This window comes from Telopea speciosissima, chromosome 1 (assembly GCF_018873765.1).
Source record: "Telopea speciosissima isolate NSW1024214 ecotype Mountain lineage chromosome 1, Tspe_v1, whole genome shotgun sequence".
NCBI lineage: Eukaryota > Viridiplantae > Streptophyta > Magnoliopsida > Proteales > Proteaceae > Telopea > Telopea speciosissima.
Genome location: NC_057916.1, coordinates 79,990,632 through 80,013,217, shown reverse-complemented (window position 1 = coordinate 80,013,217; position 22,586 = coordinate 79,990,632). Strand labels below are relative to the sequence as shown.

Sequence of the window (22,586 nt, the reverse complement as noted above, 5' to 3'; positions counted from 1 at the left end):
TCACAAAATGAAAAAGGAGTAAGCCTTGAACGCCAGATTTTTATCCCATGTGATTCTCTGTCCGATACAGTTCCTGCAATTCCTCTCATAGGGAGGTGGAAATGACCACCCTACCCTTTGCCTAAACACACTGCTCAGTTAGGGTCCACCCTCCTCTTATTAGAGGGACTAGGGACCTGTACCGAACAAGAAATCACAGGAGATATTTTTCCTTGTATACCAGCTCGCTACCACTTGTCTCTTTCTTTCTTTTTTGTGTGTGTGGGTGGGGGGGGGGGGTCACTTGTCCCATATCTCATATAATGAGAATATGCCGATCCGTTTACAAGAATATGGGACCATTGATTTTTTTTTTTTTTTTGGGGGGGTAGTAAGGGATCATTGATTCAATGCGGATTAAAATCTCTTGCAATTCTTTCATCTTGCGATGTCTTGTAGTTCGGGCCTGAGAGCTCGACATGTAGAAGATGCTTCAAATCCGATGATGCTAGCTCAATTGACTCAGTTTTTTTTTTTTCTTTCTTCTCGAGCTCGACACTGTTGGATTTCACATCTTTCACGTGTCAAGCTCTTAGGCCCGAACTATAAGGCACCGCAAGATTAAGGCACTACAGAGGATTTTTTTTCCCATTCGATGCTACCTGGGAAAAAAAAATTTGGAGGGGAAAGGTAATTTAACAACATATCTAACCATGTACATCTTTTGAGGGATTATATAAGAAGTATTGAATTTAATTTGTTTGTATAGCTTATAGTTTTATGCTCTTAAGTCTTAACCATACCCCCAAAAAAAAACAGATATAATTTTATGCTCTATTTTCATTTCGCGTCCAATTTTGATAAGTTTACCATTTGAACTATGTGATATGATGATGCAGATAATTTTGACTGTTGAATAGACATACCAAGGTTTGGATTAGTCATGTATCAAATTTTAGTGTCAAATTAAATCAAATACCCTCTAATTTTTTGTTTATGCATCCATATAAAAATTTTCAATCGTCTGTGTAAGTCCATGCACCTACCTCATTGTAGTCTCTATTTTGTTTTACCACTTGACAAGATTATGTTTGGATTGAAATTTAATATATTCATAAAGGATTTGGAGCTCTATAAGTCCACAAAATTTGGGTGGCACTCTACGCCCTCTTATATGAGGGCAATGAAATGATCACCTTGCCCCTCCTTTGGATGTCTATATGTACTCCCATCGGCCCCATGTTAGCACAAAAATCACACAGCCTGGCAACAAACCCCTTCCTATTTTCTAATTATAAAAAGAAGTCATTAATAGAAAGACCATGGGATGAATTATTTCATCGGTCTCTTTCCATGATTTTGACAACCTTGCTCTTTGGCTTCGGCTAAATGATTCCGCAGATGCCTTATATTAAAAAATAATGAAGAGAAACAAAATCTAATTGTCAATATTTTATTTAATTTGGTGGTCAACAGTAAAATAAGAGTATATATTTTTCTCTCTCTCCTTTTTATTTTAAGATGAGAGAATATTTGTCTCACTGAAAATCCTAATTTTTTTTTTTTACTTTTTGGTCTATCCTAATCAAGGGCCCATAGATCAACTACAACTACAACTATCAAGTATAAGGCTATGAAGCCATCATAAACCTACAATTACCTAAGGGAGGGGATGTCTTATGGCCTACATTTGAATCAGGAGAGTCGATCCCATGACCTCCTGCGGACATGCACTTCCATTGGCAAGCCATCGACCAACTGTGCAAGCAGTTGTTTTCGAGAACTCTAATTTGATGGTAGGTATAGATTAGGGAAGGCTTGGCAACAAAAATTAGAAACCTAGACTCAGAGATCTTAGGATAGATGAAGAATCAGTCCCATAAAGACTTAACCCTAGTTTTTCATGTAGGGATCGATCAATTTGGATCGGCCAATTCTAATTCTGACCTGTTGGACTTGTGTGTCCATCAAACCCGGTTCGGTCCGATTCAACCCGGTTCTTCTTTGTATTGAACTTTTATACATTTTAGTTTAATATCATCACATGCGATATAAACTTTTTGAGCATTATGTGTCCGTAAGTTCTACTTAAAATGGTAGTCACAACTAGGGTTTAGGCTGGGCACCCTTATCATATGGTCGTCGCATTGGGTATGCCTAGACATGTGATGTCAGGGTACGAATGCGAGTACTCACATGTTTGATGTATGTATTGGCGAAGAATCTACTTTGTCGATTCCCTCATGTATTACTGTCAGATGTAGGAAGGGATAGACATGTGTCACCGACACCATTTGCCTGAGGGAACCCTGTCGCTGCAAAGTGTGATCACATTCTTTGGTTCATCAATGACTGAGACTTAAGCAAGTCAAAGCCGGTGTTCTGGGAATGCATGAACACTTTGTGAGTGAAGGAGTTATCCAACATGGTCACCACTGCCGGATTGGGGACACCAAGATTGAGACTGTTTGTGTATGGTCGGATCAGAATCTGGATCCAGTGTTGTTTTGGAAATGGTTTTGCAAAAATCTATTTTACATAAAATGATAGATTATATATGATTATTTTGAACAAAGTGTTTTATCGAGTTTTGCGGGACCCGGTCAGATGCACAGATGCTCTTATATGGACATATACTATGGAATGGGGTTTGGCAGTACATGTGTACATGCCCTAGATTCTATAATGATGGTGTTGATTAGTGGGGGGGGGTTGTATATGATAATTTGTTATCATATAGGGAGTTATGTGGAATTTTTTATTTTAATTGGTTCTTTATTTAATTAATGGATATTGTGCTAATTGTAATTATTCATAAATATTAAATAAAATAACTAATTAACACTTTCCCTGTTAGATTATGTTCTTCACCTGTTTGAACCACTTTAAGTTTAAACAGAACTACCAAACTGAGAGAGAGAGAGAGTCAGACTCTCACAGGGATTAAACAAATCTCATCAGGGTTTCTAATTAAACCCTACATCTATAAAAGGGGACCAAAAACGTAGGAGGGGGCACTGCTCTGCGTTTTCAGCCTCGGCCCCTCTCTCCTGCGTTTTGGTCTCTCTCTCTCTCCCTCTTGTGATCTCTCTCCTTCTTCTTCTAGTTTCTCTCATCTGTGTTTGAGAGTTAGGGTTTGTGAAACCCTGGATTTGTGTTGAAAAATTTGAGAGCATCTGAGATTGGCTTGAAGAACCTTGGTAGCGCCATTGGAGGTTCAGATCTGTTTACTTGGAGCGCTCATTGGAGGAAGAACCATTGTCTGTTGGAGAAGCAACACTTGAGGCTCACCAGGTTAGCAATTATTTATTAATTCATTCTGTTATTGATTATTTAATATTTATGGGATGAGAAAGAAACTTGAATCGATTTATTTTCGCTGCGCATTCAAGTATGGAATGGATCCCTCTTACCATGTGATGGATTAGAGATGCTTTTCTCCATCCCTAATGCGTTCTATAATTGCGTGGGACACATGAGAGAAGGAGAAATCCTAACAGGGATGCACTGGGGTTCCCATGGGCAACCATGAATAAACCTAAAATAAAAATGGGGCACCCATGTGACACCATGGGCTGACCCAGGGCGTGCAATACCCTAATTGGTTTATAATTGATTTTCTTAGGGAACTATGGTTTTATCTCTGGACCATAGTTTGACCTACATGACCAGTCTAGGAGTGCAATGGCCACACGAGCGGAGGGGATTAGGGAGGCTTGTCATGTGAAGACTAGGAGTGCAAAGGGCCATATGAAGCTTAAACAATTTGTACCTTAGAGAAGTACAACATAATGAAAAGATGAAGAATAAATATCATCCCCCTCCCCTTTAGGGTTCCTTAATATCAACCCAGTCCTCAAGTTTTGAAAAATATCATCCCCCTCTCCTACTTTATAAAGTTATCAACCGTACTCTAACCGTTAAAAAACATCATTAATTGATGACGTAGACATATCCAATTTTTTTAAAACCCCAAAATACCCTTAATCTTCTACCAAAAAACAAAAAAAAAACCCTTAATCTTTTTTAATATCGTTTTTCCCTGAAAATCAAAGCCCATTTTCATCGTTCTTCTTCTTCTTCTCTTCTTCTGAAGCTGAAGCTGAAACTGAAAAAAAAATTGACTATCGAATGCTCCCTTGATCTTCTGTTTTAGCCATTGTTTCCCTCTTTTAGTTGGTAAAATAGTAGTAAATCAATTAAATTTATCTATTGTAGCAAGATCTGCAATTTATTGAGTCAGAAACTCCAAATTGAAGTCATTGATTTGAGTGGAAACAAAGAATGGACAAATACCAAAATCGATTTCTCAAATCTCTTTTCTTCAACACCTTGATCTGACCTCCAACGATTTTAGTGGCATTCTATTGTTGTGATTCCATCATCGATCGCCTTCTGGTCAGGGGTTCTGCCTCGCATAGGAGCTAAGAAGTATTCAGAGATGATAGGTGTAATAGCAGGGGTGTATTGCTGCGATTCCACTTCAATCCATACCCCTACCATAGCTTCTTCCTTCAAATTTGCCCCTTTCAATCCCAACAAATCCTCACTTGATCCTTGTATTTCTTCGACAAGTACACCGTTATCTGTCTAGATTCGAATAGTTTTAGATCTCCGTCTTCCAGTACCGGAATCACACCGAATGGGTGCAACAATTATCAAGACCAGATCACCGCCAGCACCACCACTACCAACTTCTGAAGCAAGTTGCCCAGATGAACCAAAATTCGAGTTCCTACATTTGGATTCTCTAATGTTGCAACTCCACATGATTCGGTCAATACATAACCCTGTTGAAAGACCAGATCAAAAATTCATATGAAAACAGAATTCCCCCTTTTAAATCAGTGGCGAATCATGTTTATGTTTGATCTTCTGTTTTAGCCATTGTTTCCCTCTTTTAGTTGGTAAAATAGCAGTAAATCAATTAAATTTATCTATTGTAGACTATAGAAATCCCCAGTCAATCGTTTTTTTTCATTTTTTATAGGGCAGGTTCTGTAAACAAAGAAGAAGAAATAATCAAGAAAGCAAGGTTTTTCACAAGATTTTTCTATTGGGTTCGGTGAGTGGGTTCCAGAAATGGGAGAAGAGAGTGGGTTTCAAAAAATTGGAAAAAGAGATGGGTTCGGCTGGGTTGAGATTTTAGAAAACAAAAAAAAATTATATCAGTTAGAGATGGAGTAGAAGGTGGGTTTCGGTTGGGGAAGAAGGAGAATGCGAGTGAAGAGATGGGGCTCATGGTGGTGGTGGCGGTGGAAGAGGATCGGAGGCGGAGGTTTTTACCGTCCATGAGCTCCATGTAAGGGAGAAAATTTGCAGATTTATCACTGCCGCAACTGCTTTGAGGTTTTCGCCTATGGAGGCCGTTGGGGTTGCAGAAGAAGAAGAAGAAGAAGAAGAAGAAGAAGAAGAAGAAGAGGGGGGTGATTTTGTCTTTTCAAAATTTTTTTTAACACCGTTAGTCAGTTAGGGTACGGTTGATAGTAACTTTATAAAATAGGAGAGGAGATGATATTTTTCAAAACTTGAGTATTAGATTGATATTAAAGAAACTTAATGGGGGTGGGGGATGATATTTACTCAAAGAAGAATCTTTGATGTTTATTGTGTTTACAAGTGTACATCTTGCATTCGTTAGTCACAAGTTGTGAATCTACTAATTTTTCATCACTTAGGTGAAAGGAAGTAAAAAAATCCCTTCATTCATGGTGATTTAACATTATGATTGAACTCTCCGAAAAACTAATAATATCATTAACTTCCATCCTTATTGTTAGAGGTTCAATTAATAAATCAGATCACGTTGGTTGACAAGAGATTCTCTCTTCATCATTAATTTTCCTGTGTCTGTATTAGTTTACATGTTTGCATTATTGATCACAATAGGCAGAGACTAGGGCTGCAACTTTAGCAGAAGAAGCAAATGATGCGACCTACCCAATACCCACTACCTACTGTGTTGATAAATATGTAATTATGCATAGAAACTACATCCTTGAGAGTTGAGATGTGAGGAATTATCAAAATCTCCTAAGGAGTTAACAATATAATTAATAATAATTAAAGCTCAAATTTGAGCCATGGAGATGTGATGTTAGCTGGTTCCCTCCAAAAATTGAGTTTGGACTTTGGAGTCTCGTCTACGCTCCACGCCAACTCTATGAAACCATCTACGACTTCTCTTGCTCATCTTCAGTTCCTGATTCTTTTCAGTGAGACAAAATGTAGATTGTTAATGTTACAGTGCCTTGGTGGTTTGTGATCGAAGATGAAAAATCTTGGACAGTTTTGGTGTGATAAGAGAATGGCGGAGTCATTATCCTCTCCCCATGTGGGGTACCTTTTTCTTGGATCTCACATCGTCCATGAGATGTTGTATTTAATTTTAGAATGTGGGATCCACATCATGTAGACAGTGTGAGGTCTAGCTGTCTAAGGGAAAGGTACCCACGTGGGCCAAACTCAGAATGGATGATTATTTTCTTCTGGGTTTTTTTCACTGAAATTTCTACCACTAACCAGAGACAAAAGCAACAAAAGTATGGAAAATTGTCACTTCTTTCGTCACGATACTTTTTGGCCACACTTTTTTTCATTTACCTCTTAAGCCTCATCATCTCCGGTTCAAAAGTTGAAAATCATGCATCATCAATGTAGCCCAGGTATGAAGTGTGATCTCCCCCAAACCTGAAAAGGAGATCTTTGGTTGAGAGCGGGTGGGTTGAGAGAGAGAGAGAGAGAGTCTCGGCTTTATAGTGTACCCACATAGCATGCATCAACTTCTTTCTACACGCATTGAACAAACTTTGGGATCTTGAATGTGTTCATGTACCCGTAATTGGACCTCTTCACCTGATAGTTTAAGCTTGTAGACTAAACACTTCAACATGGTAGTATAGTCATCAACTTCATCATTGACTCTCTTGCGTGTGTACAAGTTTTCTTTTTTCTATTATTGATCACAAGAGGCCGATACTGGGGCTGCAACTTTAGTAGATCGAATTGAAGAAGTAAATGATGTGACTTACCAACACTACCCACAACCTAGGATTTTCATCTGTGCACTAAATGGTACATTGCACTTGAGAGGATAAAAATTCCACGACTTACTGTTTCTTTAATTTTTCAAAGGACCCGTTTGGGCTAGGTGATCAGATTGTGAGCCCGAAACTGTCAATGCTGAAAAAAGCGCAATATACTTTCTGGTAATACTATTTCAGTTCTCAACTCTTTTGAGAGACAGTATGTAGATTCTTAATGTTAGTGTCTTTGTGCCTTGTGAGGGTAAACAATCTTGGACAATTTGGGTGAGAAGAGAGAATGGCGAGGTCATTTTCCCTTTTTCCGCCGAAATATCTACCGTTAACTAAAAATTATATTTTTTTAAAGAGAAAAAACTTTGTTGAAGAATGTAGCCGGTACTTCCATTATTTATTTATTTATTTTGATAAAAATACTACACAGAGACATAAACCAACAAACATAGAAATCGTCACTTTTTTCATGAGTATACTTTTCGGCTACATTTTTTTGTTTCACTTAGTCACCTTTCAAGTTGAGTATTATCAACTCTGCTAGTTTGAAAAGTAAAAAATCATGCATCATGAATGAAGACCAGTTATGAAATGTCCACCACAGTCATATACAAAATTACAAAATGAAACACGTTAATCAGAAGGTCTTTGGTTGAGAGCTGGTGGGTATGTCATATGTGTGGAGTTTGGCCAGGTGGGCCCCATCTTCACCCCATTCACACCATACATATGGAGTAGATCTAGACTCATATGGGGTTTGGATCGGAAACAGATCCTCTACAGCGCGCTGCCCCCGTCTGGCCTGTGCTACGGGCCGGGGTAAGGCGATCATTATGTACGGCCCTATGTCTACGCAGCACAGGCCGAACGGGCAGCTACACTGTAGAAGATTTGAATCCTGTTGGGAATGGTCTTCACCCCATCCACACCATACTTGGGTGTAGGATTCATCTCTAGCGTGCACAACCTACCCCCTAGGATGATGTAAATGGGGTGGGGACCGTCCCACTTGGGGAGTGTATCCGAACACATATGTGTAGGCCTCTAAAAGGATTGGATTCGGCTCGGATACAAATCGGATGTAATTGGATTCGCATATTTCTTGGTCGAATTCGGATACCTCTAATCGGATTCGGATGGATTCGGATGCAGATTGAATTCGGATTTTCGACCATCCGTTTACACCTCTGCCTTGTGTGACCCGAACCTTCCTCCCCCTAGTGGATACTATTCACTCTCAATCCATAGTTTTAGATCATGATTCTCTTTTCCTCATATTCTAGAACTTGTTGAATCTTCAAAAACCCTCAAGATCATTATTTACTTAATTTTTTATAATTAAGTATTCGGATTCGGATTTTTATCAGAATATTCGGATTTTTTTTCGGATATCTCTAACGAATTCGGATGCTCCGAAACGGATGCGGATGCGGATCAAATTTGGATTTTCGGTTATCCATTTACAGCCCTACATATGTGTGTGTGTGTGTGTGTGTGTGACTTTATAGTAAGACAGTTTACACTCAAATGCATCAACTACTTTGTTACCTATGCTAAAAAAAATTGGGATCTTGAATGTATTCGTATACCCGTTGTATCTCTCCACTTAATAGCTTAAACTTTTATTAAATTGAATACTTTAACATAGTATTAGAGTCATCAAGCTTAACACATTGATAATAAATCCACCTAAAAGAAGGGACCAAACATGCCAAGTGTACTAACACAGTAACACAAAAAAGAGGGCAAGGGGGGATTTGGATTCTCTACTTTCGAGCTGCCCCTATTTTAGTGCGCCCCACACACAGCAAGGCAGAAAAGACTGCCTTATCCCCGCTCGGTAAAACGGTCTTTTTACCACCTTATTGTGTCTGGGGCACACACTGCAGTACAGGCAGCTTGGCAATAGAACAGCCTGACGCCTCAAGGGAAGTATTAGTAATAATTCAACATTGGAAAACTATATGACCTTGAATGTGTTCATATACTATTGGTAGATTTAACATAAACATTTAAGTTGAACACTTCAACAACCTGCACAAGTGGGGCAATGTTATGTACCTAATGGTACGTACACACCATCTACTGTATGGGCGTTATATTAGGTCAGCTTAGTATAAAATAGATAATTAACACGCAAGTCTTAAGCTTTTGACTGATTGGTCAAATACTTAACATTAATCACTTACTTCAATGTTTAATTAGTTTTTGACCAATTAAACATGGTTAGGGCTACCCAAATTCATTTCATCTCACCCCAACATGGCCAATCAACGATCAATTAATGAGCAATTCTTTTCTTGTTTGATCTTAACTCATCTGGTCACGATGAGATCCATTCAGAGTCCTCTCAAATTGAAATTAAAAGATTACTTATTTCAACTGTTAACAATGATTCCATGACATAACAACTGCATGTACAGAGAGCATAGAAAATCAAACTATTTAGTAGAGGGTTTAATTTAGTTTCCAATAAGGAAGATTTGGAGATTTCAAATCACATACTCCTTTTTGTTTTTGTTTTTTCATGGAGAAAGACAAATCAGACTTATTAAGACACAGACAAAGCAAAGGTAAAGTAAACTTTTCACAGACAAAGCAGAACGCGGACTATAAAGAACAGACTTCAATGTAATCTTCCACTTTCTCTAAGAAGAAACTTCTCATTTGGCAAGGAGAGCTTCCTGGGTTTTCCTGAAGAGCTTGTGCTGGATGTGCTGAGCGAAGGTGCGAGGTGGGAACACCGCCGGTTCCGATTCGGTGACGACTTCCGGGAGAGGCTTGAGGATGATCTTCTCCTTTGGAGGTTCACAGAACACAGCCCAAGAGATCCTAACCTTCTCCTTGTTGACGAGTCCTCTGTGAAGGATACTCTTGTACTTACGGTTGCTAAGGATCTCTATGGTGTCCCCAATGTGCATGATGATTGAGTTTGGTACACACTTGGCCGTCACCCATTTCCCCTCGTAGAAGAGCTGTAGCCCTGGTACCATGTTGTGAAGGATGAATGTGAGCGCGCTGATGTCGGTGTGTGCTTCCACGCCGAGAGCCAGCTCCGGCTGGGGACACTTGGGGTAGTAGTTGATCTTCATCTGTAACAAAAGCTCTTCCATCCCACCCACTTCTTTTTCCAGCCTTCCTTCTTCTAATCCCAACCCCAGGGACAACGCGGACAAGATCTTGCTCGCTAGCACCCTCAATTGTTTTGAGTACTGGCTTGTCGCTTCTCTGTATAAATCCAAAGTCATGATTATCATTTATTTTATTATAAATAAAATCGATGAAACGCGGGGCTAAATCTCAGTAAAATTAAAATTACTTACATGTAGTCGCTAGGTGTCTTAGGCCAAATTGACATGTCGCGCTTATCTTCAGGGAAGATGAGGTGGAAGAAGTAGTCTTCCCACTCAAGTTGACCACTCGCATTGTTTGCGAGTTTGCTTCCGTAACCGGCAATCTTGCCTGAGGCTTGATCGTTGGCGTACTTCTCCTTCTCCTCAACAGGGAGATCGAAGAAGGTTTTTCCGGCGACCTTGACACGGTTGATGATGTCCTCAGAGATGCCATGGTTGACGAGATGCATCACTCCCCAGTCCGTTGCAGCTTTCTTCAGCTCCTCCCTGCATCTGTCTCTCACAGCTGGCTCTTCCGAATCCAAATCTTTTAAATCAACGGTGGGTACCTGAGGTCCCTCAACCTTCTTCTCTTCTTCGAACACGTCGTTAATGCTGGTCAGCTCCTCCTGGGGACGAACATATTCTTTGGGAATGGACACGATACCGCTACCGGCTAAGCTCTCAACTCTAGACCCTGCAACTGCAACTTGGGCTGCCATTGCGCACAATTTCTTCTCTTGAAGAACACACCAAAGTAGTTGAAACTCTCTTTTTCGATCTTCCCCTCTCAAACACTCTTGCCAAAGATGTTGTTCACTAGTAGTCTCTATATTAGGCTTTTATAGACTTGTTAAGTAGGATATAAAGTAAAGGAATAATAATAAGAGCTAAGGAAAGGGAGAAAAAGAGAGAGAGAAGAGGTTGAGTGGTTGATGAAGTAATTCAGTTGCTCACGTGACGAGGTTGTAACAAAGAGTGTTACTGGAAGGTGAGATAACTGGAAGGTTGAACCGTTGAAAGCTTGTAGCACGAGGAGGAACTCATTCAGTCTTGCCAACCACCAGTCATGAGTCCATTACAACCAAACCATGCACGTTTCAGCTAACATTTCTTTGACCGTCTCTCTCTCTCTCTCTCTCTCTCTCTCTCTTATCTATACACTAATTATGGTCGTGTCTCTTTCTCCTCCTCTAATCCTCTCGTCTTACTTAATTCCTTGTTTCTCTTGGCAAGAGTGCAAAACAACTAAATATTAAAGTAAAATTAAAAGAAAGGGATTGAGTTCCCTTATAATAAGACTCTCTTTTGTATGTTTTTTCCTCTAATGAAGGATTTAATGGGAAATTTTAAAAAATAAATTTACTAATTACTCCATTAGTGGAGTAGGTTACTCATCTAACGTAATTATTACTTTGCCCCCTTATTTTATGAAGTCGAAAATGTCATCTTCTCGTTGTCTATCCATCATGAGAGAGGAATCACAGAATCCTCTGTCACATACGTGTCAGTCGCGATACCTGTCCCTTTTGCTTCATATATACTATCTATCATTTTTAGAGAGAATGGATCATCTGCAGTTCTGCACCTACCTACCAACAGGTGAATGTACATGTGAGAGCCAACTACTTATTCTATTTTTACTATTTACAAGGGGAAGAGAGGTTTTAATGAAATTAAACAAAATTAAAATGTGATTGATTTTCACATGTACGTTCACCTGTTAGTACGTGTAGAGAAATCGAATTCATTTTTAAATAGCAGGAAATGGGACAAGTGTTGGCACTTAACATGTACCTGTAGATATGTAGTGAACATATCTGCAGAAGAAACCTCCTCTATCAAAACACCCAAACTCATAGCCAAGGGATTCACTATTCAACATGGTTTAAAGGAAATTGCCCCTACTTTAAATGGGCGGGGACAAAATTTTGCTACTACACTTGTAGCAGGAATGTTCCTACTACAATGTTGGCAGCCAAGGAAACGGGATCTTACAGGGTATTTTAGAAAATACTAAAACCTAGGAGGGTATTTGAGAACCCAAAGGGGAAGTGAATTATTCCATTTCCTTGGCTGCTAGCCTTGTTGGAGCACATTTTTTTTCAACATAAGCTTTCGGGGTAAATTTTGAAAGACTAGTGGGCAAAAGGAAATCTTTCACTTTTTTGTTTTTTTTTTTTTTTTTGTCAAGAATGAAGATACTTTTTCAATGTTTTGATAAATAAAAGAGAGTGTAGTTATGGGTCAGAATCCCTTATTTAATTGTCATAGAAGCATCAAACAACGGATGCCTTGATACTTTACCACACTTAGGACGTTGTGTATAACAACGTTTCTATTCTAAATTAGTATTTCTGTGTCTCATATACAAAAAAGTGCTTTTGATTATTTGAAATAATTATATACAAAAAAATGTTGTATGATAAGCCTAGAAAAAAAAGTATTTTTGCCATAAAAAAAGAAAAAGAAACACATATAGAATGCATATTAACAAAAATATATCTTTTGTTCTATGGTGGTGGTGGCGGCGGTGGTGATGTGATAGCAACGGTAGAGAGAGTCAAGCTCGATCAAAAGTCAAATTTATTGGATTAGTTTTTATTTCAAATTTCTGTTTTTACTTTTAATAAACAACATCAAATTTGTTTTTCCAATATCCAACAAATTTTTTTTTCTTCATCTGATTAACATATTGAACATCACATAACTGTTTTGTTCCAAATTTATTCCAAAAAACAAACACAAAAACGCAAAATTGTTTTGAACATTACCATATATACCCTTAGTCTCTCCATTTTCCTAATTGGGAAAATGTTATTCGTATGGCCTCATGTTGGAAGCATAGCTCAAGATATGGATATTGTTTCAGTTGTATAGTGGTTCCTAATTCTTATACCTGATCGATATGTTTTCAGCGCGCGTAAAGGTCCATATTGAGGCAAAATTATCTAAAATATGAGTTTTTTATTTTAAAAAAATGAGGACAAAACCATCTGATATAGCCCGTATCAGCCAATCCAACCAATATCGATATCGAAACCATGATTTAAATCCATTGTTGGAGGGCCTTAATACGGTTCGAATATCTATCATATGGTAACTGCATCGGCATTCAAGTTTTGTGAATATGTAATCTATGCTCGTCTATTGATTAAGAAAGTTTTTGACCAATCATTCCACTTCTTCAACAATAAGATATGAAGGTATAAAATTAGTTGACCTATCAACTTTGTTAGCTTTAGGGTAGTTTCATTTAAACAATAAAATACAATAAAATACAAGGATAATGGATCAGATAATGAGGAAATGGAAATCAAACTTTAAGCAAGGCTAATCCAATGGGGGATTTTCCCATCTAACGATTAGTTTAACTAAAGATTCCATCTATGCGGCTTAAAAAGTTTAGACCTTATTGAGAGTCCTCTCAATACGAAGCATGTACGTAGGAAGTTATTGCCCTTAAATATGATCGATAAGGCATATCTGGATAAGCTTATCGGGCTTTTTGCTCTTAGGCTTCAATAAGCCAAGCTTATGGAAAAATTGGTCTAATCAAATTCATCCGTAATCTTCATTGCCTGCTTATGAAAAGCGAAAGAAGTCAGGGTGGGGCAGGCTTATGGGCTCCCCACCAAATAGAGAGCAGGAGACAAAAAAAAAATAAAAAATCATACTTTTTTTGCCCTTTTTTGGTAAATAAAAAAAAGGAAGGAAGATCGATCAGAAGAGGCTTCTTATATCTAATTAGTGGGAGAGTGTTTCTTGTGATGCCAGCGTAGAGAAGAATCTGTCCGCCACATCAAAATGGGTGTTTTGAAAAAATGAGTCATTCTTATGGAATCTATATTTTCAGAATAAGTGAAAGAGGTAAAACAAAAAAACATATGAATAGATAACTGTACACTCGCAGTGTGGTAATCTTTTTCCCCGTTTTGTAAGGATGATAATGTGGCATTTAATTTCAATAAACTTCGCATAACGGACACAAGAAAAAAAAAGACAAAAAGCCTTTGCCCGTGTGAAATCCTTAACTTAAATTCCAAGAAGAATTATTTCATTTTAGGAGTATGTAAAAGGTCATGATATGATTTTACAATTTCTGTTCCAGTCCTCTAGTCCACTCCTTAGGACTGTAACAGTGTCAGGTTGGGTCGAACCTTTTAAAACCCCACTCCAACCGTGAGTCTCTTTAGCTGGGCTCAGGCCCGACCCGGCCCTAACTCAGGTCTAGAAAAATCTAACCCTGATCCGCCTTTAGGGTCTCACTGGACTCATCCTGATTGGTCCTGACCATGGGAGAATGGAGATGCATGAGCTAGGTAGGCTAGAAAAAAAGAAAGAAATTGATCCGGTTGGTGTTCTAATATCTTGAATCGAGGTGACTCAAGAGGAAGAAGAAAGAATAATAAAAAAAAGGAAGGAATCAAGGTCGGGTTGGGCCGGGCCAAGCTCAGCCTAAGACGTACACCCTGGCCCAGCCCAGCCCAGCCCAGACTCAGGGCCAGAAATTCCCAACCCTGATCCACCCTTAGAGTCGAGATATCTCAACCAGGCCATGTTCGGGCTTAGGGCAGGCTTGGGCCCTCAGGGCCAAACTTGCACCTCTACCATTCTTTTCCCCTCTCTCTCTCATGATGAGTTGCACCAGTTCAAGTGGGGCTTAAATTTTGAGTTTGCCTTTGCGGTTTCTCATTCCAAGTAATTGAAGAGGAAGGACTATTTGGGGATGAGCTTCTAGCTCATTGCAGGCGATTAGACAGTTGTGTTTAGCATAAGTCTAGGGAAACTCGAGAGTTCGACCTTCATTCCTCCCCCACCGTTTTTGAAATAGTAGTATAGTAATAATTGTGGCCCAGTAGATCCCTTCTGGGTCTTGTCTAGGCCCAAGAAAGAAGGGATGTTTTGTTTTCTTGTGAGCACTAGTGATGAGAAAAAAAAGAAAAAGACTCAAACTTTACCAGTTAATTCTCTAGGATTTTCTGTTTTTTTTTTTTTTTTGGGGTGGGGGGTGGGGGGGGGGGGGGGAAGAGGAAGGGAGGGAAGTGGATTGTTCTCTGTTTGAGAGCGTGAATCCTATACCCATGGGAGACCGAATCCAGCACCTACCTTTTGATTCAATTTATGGACGATAAGGAGGTCATTTTCTAAGGAGGATGGGAGAGATAGGCACAAAGGTGCAAGCATAGAAGCCACGCTCTTAAGAAAAAACTTTCTTCCCAATTTTTTAGAAAATTTGGTGGGAACCCAACGAGTATGAACAATGGATTAGGGGACATAAGAAAAGGTATTAAAATCCCTTGCAGTACCGGCAAAATGACGGTACACATCCGACGGTACAACAGAGACCATGTTTGCCACCTGAAAATATCTGTTTTGCACCTCCTAAAATGCTTTTTTTACTTGGCACTTCCTGAAATGGAAATATCTGTTTTGCACCACAGTTGCAAGTTATCCAAAAATTGTAAAAGGAAAATGCTAATTACCCTCATAGATTCCACGAGTTATGAGCCTCATGGTCCAATCACAAAGTGGAAAAATATTTGTATCTTCCATCTTCCCATTTTCCGGGTTCCCACTTTCCAGTGTCAAGGATTTTGTATTTTCTTGTATATATAGTGTATGTGTAGGGCTCTTATTTTAAAAATAAAAAAATGTACATATAGGCCAATGGGCCACCTTCTCAATTGTTTTTGTAAGGTGAAAAAAAAACTAAAAAGAATTAGGGTATTGACCCTTAGGTGCTTAAACAAGAAGCATTAAGAATTGTAAATTTGTGATTCATACCATGCCCATTATAATTAAATATTAGTGAGCACCAATACAAAGCAGTTTCCACCTAGAAAGTAAGAACAGAAAACAGCCGGGAAAGTGATGGGAGAAGCTTGATTAAAAAGGTTGGCACCTGAATCATTCTCTGGTGTTACACCACGATACTAAGGTGTGAGAGTAGCATTAAATATGTTGTTTAAGCTTAATATATTAGGCTTTATTCATTATAGGGAGTTCGTTTTCTAACTTATTGGGAGGGATCTATACGCTAGCGATGTATAATGGAATTTTACACGATAGCATCTTATTGATGGTCGGATCCCCCTCTCTACATCTCACCCATTCAAGTCATCTATTGTTGTAATCCCATTCTCTCCACCACCACTGCTCTCTCTCTCTCTCTCTCTCTCTCTCTGGTGGGTTTCTCCCTTCCCCCCCCCCCCCCTCAACTCCCTTGTCCCCAACCCCCAGCCTTGCCCTCGCCAAATCGATGGTCTCTACCAGAATACTTTATCCTTTTCTCCCTCAAGCTTATTAGGTTCTCCACAATAGTCATCCTCAATGGCACATCAAATAGAACCTATTTGGGGGTAGGAAACTACTCTTTGGTGTTGTAGGGATCCTTCTCCCTTCTTAATTATACTTTTAAATGTAATCATTATTTTACTATTCCAATCAAAAGGATTTCATTACAGTAATGCAATATTTAATAGAAAAAAGATCTTTATGATGTCAATGTGCAGATTCCATCCAACATCCTAGCTCTCACGTTCCATGCCATGGAAGCCAAACTGTATCTCTGTCCACATTAAATGCTCGATGTATACGAATCATCTCCACGACACCTATTGGTGGGAAACTACACTCTGGCATCATAGGAAACCTCTTCCCAAAATTTAATAAACTTGAATGTTTTGAAGTTAATCACACAGTTGTGTGGTCATGTGAGATATTAATTACTAATGTTTCTATTTTTATAATTGATTTGATTTCACTTCTCTTCTCTTCTCTTCTCTTTATTTCCCTTGCAACCAGACGGAGTCTTTAGGCATTATCCATTATTATTGGTCAAGAAATGATTTGAAACTTGAGAGCCTTTGTGGCTAGGTATTATTGCAAGTAGAAAAATACTAAGTCATTTTATTTTGGACTTCTACAATGTCTGCATGCCCAAAATGCTAAAACCTTTTTCTGAACACATCTTAACTGCCACAAAACATGAATTAGAAGAAAACATATATTTATTTACTTACTTGGTCACATGATCAAACTCAAAGACACAAGATAGGAGGAGCCACAAGTTTTTTCAAAGTACAGACTAAGAGACACACTTAGAAAGAAGAAGACGGATGACGTTTTGATGGATTATTAATTTTAAAAGAAATAGAAAAAATTATTTGTATTTATGATTGTGAAACCTTCCTAAAACTCTTACTTTAAATTTTTAATTAGGAAAAAGAATACCACGATGCTAGTGTGCAAATTCCTGTGCATGCACTCTAACATCCCACCCGTGGACTTCATACTCTCTCTCGTCATTAAACTCCTTCCCCATTGGATGATTCGAACAGCCACCCCCTCATTGATAAGAAACTGCACTCTAGCATCGTAGCAATCCTTCTCCTTTCTTAATTATAAATTTAAATGTAATCTTTATTTTACTTTGCAAATAAAAAGGATTTCATTACAGTCAAGGAAAATTTAATGGAAAAAAGATCCTTACAACATCAATGTGCAGATTTCATTGAACGCCCTCTCACATTCCATGCCATGGACGCTACACTCTTTGTCTTTCCAAATTAAAAGCTCGATACATACAAATTGTTTCCATGACACCTTATTGGTGGGAAACTACACTTTGACGTCACGATGTCTATTGGCGGAAAACTACACTCCGACATGATGAGAAACATCTGCCCAAAATTTAATAAACTCGAATGTTTATGCAAAATATTGATTACTAAAGTTTCCATTTTTATAATTGATTTCACTTCTCCTCCCTTTATTTCTCTCACAACCAGACCTACCCTCTAGGCATTATCCATTATCGATCGAGAAAGGACTTAAAACTTGAAATTAAGCATATGTGACCATGTATTGTTGCAACTAGAAAATACTAAGCCATTTCATTTTGGACTTCTAAAACATAGCATCTCTGAATGGCACATATAGATTAGAAGAAAAATGAATTATTTAAAAAGAAAAACTATATTTATTTATGATAAAGTTCAAAGACACACAAGATAGGATGAACCACCACTCACACTGATGGATTATTAACCAAGAATTCTAAGACCAAACCCTAATTGAACAATAAAATAAAATAAAAAAACCATAGATTATAACTACTAGATATACTAGGAATGAACTTGCAGATGATGAAAGAAGTATTGGCTGCAAGGAAGCCCATGTTTTCATTGTGCTTCATCATAATTTCAGATTCAAATCCAAGAACCAGGGTTGTTTTCCTGCATGCACAGCCTCCATAGCCTCCACCTGATCTCCTCCACCACTATTCACTTCATCTCTGGTAGCAGCAACAACAACAACAACAGGTGGGGAACTGTTGAGGAGTTGGATCCTATCTTGAATGACCTCCATCTTACTATTAACAAACCATTCCAGATCGCCTAGAGTCTCGAGGCTCAGATCGTTTAGATCCTTTTGACCTAACAAGCACTCGAACATGAGTTTGGTTTTCTCTTTCTCTTGGTTCTCCCTCACTTGCTTATTCAGTTTCTCCTTGAGCTTAGCGATCTTCTCAATGAGGAACTCTTCTTGGTTCACCATCTTATTGTATCTTCCCATTTCGGTGAAGCTTCTGAACTGTTCCAACACACTTTTGGCTTCCGAGGGGGAAGGCCAAACCTCTGAATTTGGGTCGTAGGGCCCGTACACGATGGCACATGCAGCCACATCGCATAGTGTGCTCAGCTTCTTCACCTTCTTCATTATCCCTCTCTTCCTTTGCTTGTAGGCGATTTTCCTGGCTGCATCATTTTGAATAAATGCCAACTTAATCTTCCTCCAAGGCATTTTGCTAAAACAAATGAGTTGTGTGGGTGAAGCTAAAGAGGAAGAAGGGCCTCTATATAGAGACTCATATGGAGTGTGTAGTAAGTAGTGAATGGAGATATGATAAGAATGACATTAATGATCAGAAGATATCATACATCGAAGAGAGAGATTTTAGGGAAGTGGTTGTTACCCATTCCCTAGTCGAATCGTTATCACCTCCAATTCCTGCCCGCTCCAATTCCCTTCAATCCCTCACATAGGAGTGGAAATGACCACCTTACCCACTGCCCAAGGTGGGGTAGGGTGGTCATTTCTGCTCCTATGTGAGGGATTGGAGGGAATTGGAAGGGGCAGCAAATTGGAGGTGATAAAAATTCTCCCCTAGTCTAGATGACCCAGTCAATAGCATGTGTGATCGGGTCGATTTCCACTCTTTGGTCCCGGGTACCTTGTGCTTGTCATGCTATCTATCCAGTTTATGTTTCGTGTTTTTCTGGACGCGCATGAATGAATAACCATCTTTTTACCACAAAAAAAAAAAAAAGAAAGAGAGATTTTAGGGAGAGCTTTTGACGTGCCTTAATCTCATAATCTCATATTTAAATGAGATAAGGAGAATATGATTTATTATCATGAATATATACTAGAACGGTAACTTGGTTGTTAATGTTCACTTAGTTGTACCACTCTACTTCCTAAAATGAGAGTGAGAGAGAGAGAGAGAGAGAAGCTAGCATTGTGCAGTAGGATCATTGCAGCAAAGCAAAATTAAACGGAAAAAAATATATATCCTTCCGACATTGATGTGCAGATTCCATCCAATGTCCTCTCACATTCCATTTTATGGATGTCATACTCTTCCTTTTTCCACATTAAATGCTCGACGTATATGAATCATTTCCATGACACCTATTGGAGGGAAACTACCTCAGCCCAAAATTTAATAAACTCGAATGTTTTGGAGTTCATCACTATGTCGTGGTCATGCAAGATATTGACTACTAAAGATTCTATTTTTGTAATGGGAGACTATTCTCTGTGGGGAAGCGTGGCCCTTGCATGTGCACAAGGGCCAATGAGTGTGGGCATTGAAGGATGTCGTAGGGCAACGGATGGTGCTGTCAAGATAGTCAAATAGGTTTAGCCACGCAGATAGGAACGATCTGCGTACACCAGAAGTTATAGTTCTTGCTTGTGAGCTTGAGAGATAAAAATGGTGTTGCAGCAAAGGAGGTCGTGAGCCATTATGGAGGGGGTGACGGCCGGGAGAGGAGCAACAAAATCGGTGGGAGAAGCCGGTGAGGGATCGCCCAAGGATAGAGGGGCAACCGGAGAAGCTTAAGTGGAGCCCGCTGGAGTGGGAGCAACAATCGTAGTGGGGGAGGACGTCCCCAATTGACTAAGGTCTTCGGTCTCCATTGAGAGTGCTCAATGGAGCTAGAGAGGAAAGAAAAAAATAAAAAATTCTTGGTAGAATTGATGGTTCTTGATACCATGTTAAATTAAGAATCAATTCATACTCTCCATAGAAATCTTATTGTATTTATATCGAATGGTTGAAGATTACAAGAGATCTCTCTGGTTTAAGAAACATCAGAGTTAATATGGAAATACAATATACACAATGTAGAATAAGGAAAGAAGATATTGACAACAATGGTAGCTCCAATATAGGAAAGTTCAGCATTGGTAACTCCAAGATAGGAAGGTGCTGAGATTGGAAAGTGTGATCATTGAGATTGTGTATGTTTGGCTGACAGATATCTTCTGTTGATACTGGGGCCTTGATGAACTGTGGTCCATGCGGGGTTTGGGGCAGCATCACTTAAGAAATCTTTTTAGAGTTTACATGGGGTAATTCAGAAAATTTGTGTCTCTTTGCTTCCCTATAAATTATTTGTGATGGGAGGTTATTAGGGTTAGTTGGAATTCTTTGTAAACACAAGCAGGCGTGAGGATGAGAGTTTGTAACTCTATTCTCCATTATTAGTGAAAACTACTCTCATCTTTCTATGGACGTAGACACCTTGTCGAATCACGTAAATCATTGCATTGTTTGTTTACTATTTCCATTCGTTTTCTGCATCATTATGGGATTTCGTTTCTACATAACCACCCTTCTCAGAGATGATAGCTAGCCAAACACCCCATCACCACCAATCATTCACTTCTCATTGCTTCGTTGTTGCCGCAACTAACTCACTCCCATCCACCCTCACCCTTACCCTCGAAAACTAAGAAGATTCTGATCATATATCCACCTATTAATATTCACCAAGATGACACTGGGGTAAGGTGGAGAATGCATGAAAACACAATGATTTCTAGCATTCCATAGAAAATAACTGGTGATAGACAAACAAAACAGAAAAAAGGACTTATCATGAATAGGTGATAATTTGGGTATCAACAACATAAATAGAAGATTATAGAGAGAGGAGGTTTGAATTGGTAGCACTCAAACCGTAAGCCCAAACAACCTGCTGCCCAAATTCGTTTTGAAAAAAAAAAAACAAGATAAAAAAAAGTGTTCAACAATTTCTTTTTCAATACTATAAAACAGACACCTATCATCAATGCCAAAAAAAAAAATGGAAGCAAAGAATCCTCGGTAGCAAGACCCCATGCAAAAGTTTTCACCATAAGATCTTGGACTGACTTTACATGGACCCCCTTAATGGTTGAGCAATCTATAACCTCTCTTATGCACCGGTTAACAACATGCTTTGGCGTCATTCTTTGATTTTCATATCTTCTTCTATTGCGCTCAAGCCATAGTTGCTGACACCCAAAAATTAGAAGTACTCCCCATACCTCTTTTAATGGAATAGTCCTGTATTTCCTTCGCCATCATGAGAATAGCAGCTCCACCGACGGGAACCCGTTCCAACCTTCATTAAAAAAATAGGTTATTTCTCTCCATACCTGGCTGGAGAAGTGGCAGTTGATAAATAGATGAGAGCTTGATTCACTGTCTGCGTGGCATTAATCACATCTCGAAGCTAGCGGCACTGCTTTGCGAGTGACCTTCTCATCTGTTGGTAACGCCCCATGCATTAATCGCCCACCCAAACAACGAGCTGCAGGGGTGTAATTGGAGCTGCCAGATCGCCCCACTCCATTCTTTTGGGCCTGCCTTCTCCCTTAAATCTTCCCAAGCCGACTTTACCGAGAAAGCCCCTGATATTGTGTGCGCCCAAGTCCTCAAATCTTCCTTTGCCGTAGCCACAATTCCCAATTCTTGAATCTTATTAAAGACTCTTTGTAGGGGAGCAGCTGCAACATGAGGGAACGTCCACTTGCCGTTATCTAGGAAATCTGAGACCTTGGCAACCAGATTGCTTGGAATTTCATTTGGTTTTAATAGGTCTTGTACACTAGACTCACCTACCCACTTGTCATACCCAAACCTTATAGTATTCCCATCACCAACCACCCAACGCTCTCCCTCTTGCACTAAATTCCACACCCTTCTAAGGCCTGGTAGGATCGAAGATGCAGCCACCGATCTTCTTAGGCTTCCATCCCTCTTCATAAACCTTCCTCGCAAAAAAATTGCGAATTTTGTATTTGCGGATTTAACCGTCCAAGCTAGCTTCGCAGGCAGTGCCATGTTAAGTTCTCGCAGCCGCCTAAATCCAAGCCCTCCCTCCTCCTTCGGCTTACA

At 39.2% G+C, this 22,586-nt stretch overlaps 2 protein-coding genes across 2 annotated transcripts; both read right to left on the bottom strand.

Annotated features, from left to right (window-relative positions):
- Positions 1–9,675: 9,675 nt before the first annotated feature.
- Positions 9,676–10,854, bottom strand: LOC122668128 (leucoanthocyanidin dioxygenase-like). The gene is made up of 2 exons (XM_043864711.1): positions 10,340–10,854; positions 9,676–10,244 (listed from the first exon to the last, which is right to left on the bottom strand). The coding sequence occupies exons 1-2, from the start codon at positions 10,849–10,851 to the stop codon at positions 9,680–9,682; spliced, it is 1,077 nt and encodes a 358-aa protein (XP_043720646.1). The 5' UTR covers positions 10,852–10,854; the 3' UTR covers positions 9,676–9,679.
- Positions 10,855–18,328: 7,474 nt separating this feature from the next.
- Positions 18,329–18,937, bottom strand: LOC122655328 (agamous-like MADS-box protein AGL80). The gene has a single exon (XM_043849534.1). It carries the CDS (start codon positions 18,935–18,937, stop codon positions 18,329–18,331), a length of 609 nt encoding a protein of 202 aa, XP_043705469.1.
- Between the last annotated feature and the right edge of the window lie 3,649 nt (positions 18,938–22,586).

Coding starts and splice junctions, on each gene's coding strand:
- LOC122668128 (XM_043864711.1), bottom strand. CDS start 10,851: ATGGCAGCCCAAGTTGCAGTTGCAGGGTCTAGAGTTGAGAGCTTAGCC. Junction 10,245..10,339: donor AAGACACCTAGCGACTACAT/GTAAGTAATTTT, acceptor GGATTTATACAG/AGAAGCGACAAGCCAGTACT.
- LOC122655328 (XM_043849534.1), bottom strand. CDS start 18,937: ATGCCTTGGAGGAAGATTAAGTTGGCATTTATTCAAAATGATGCAGCC.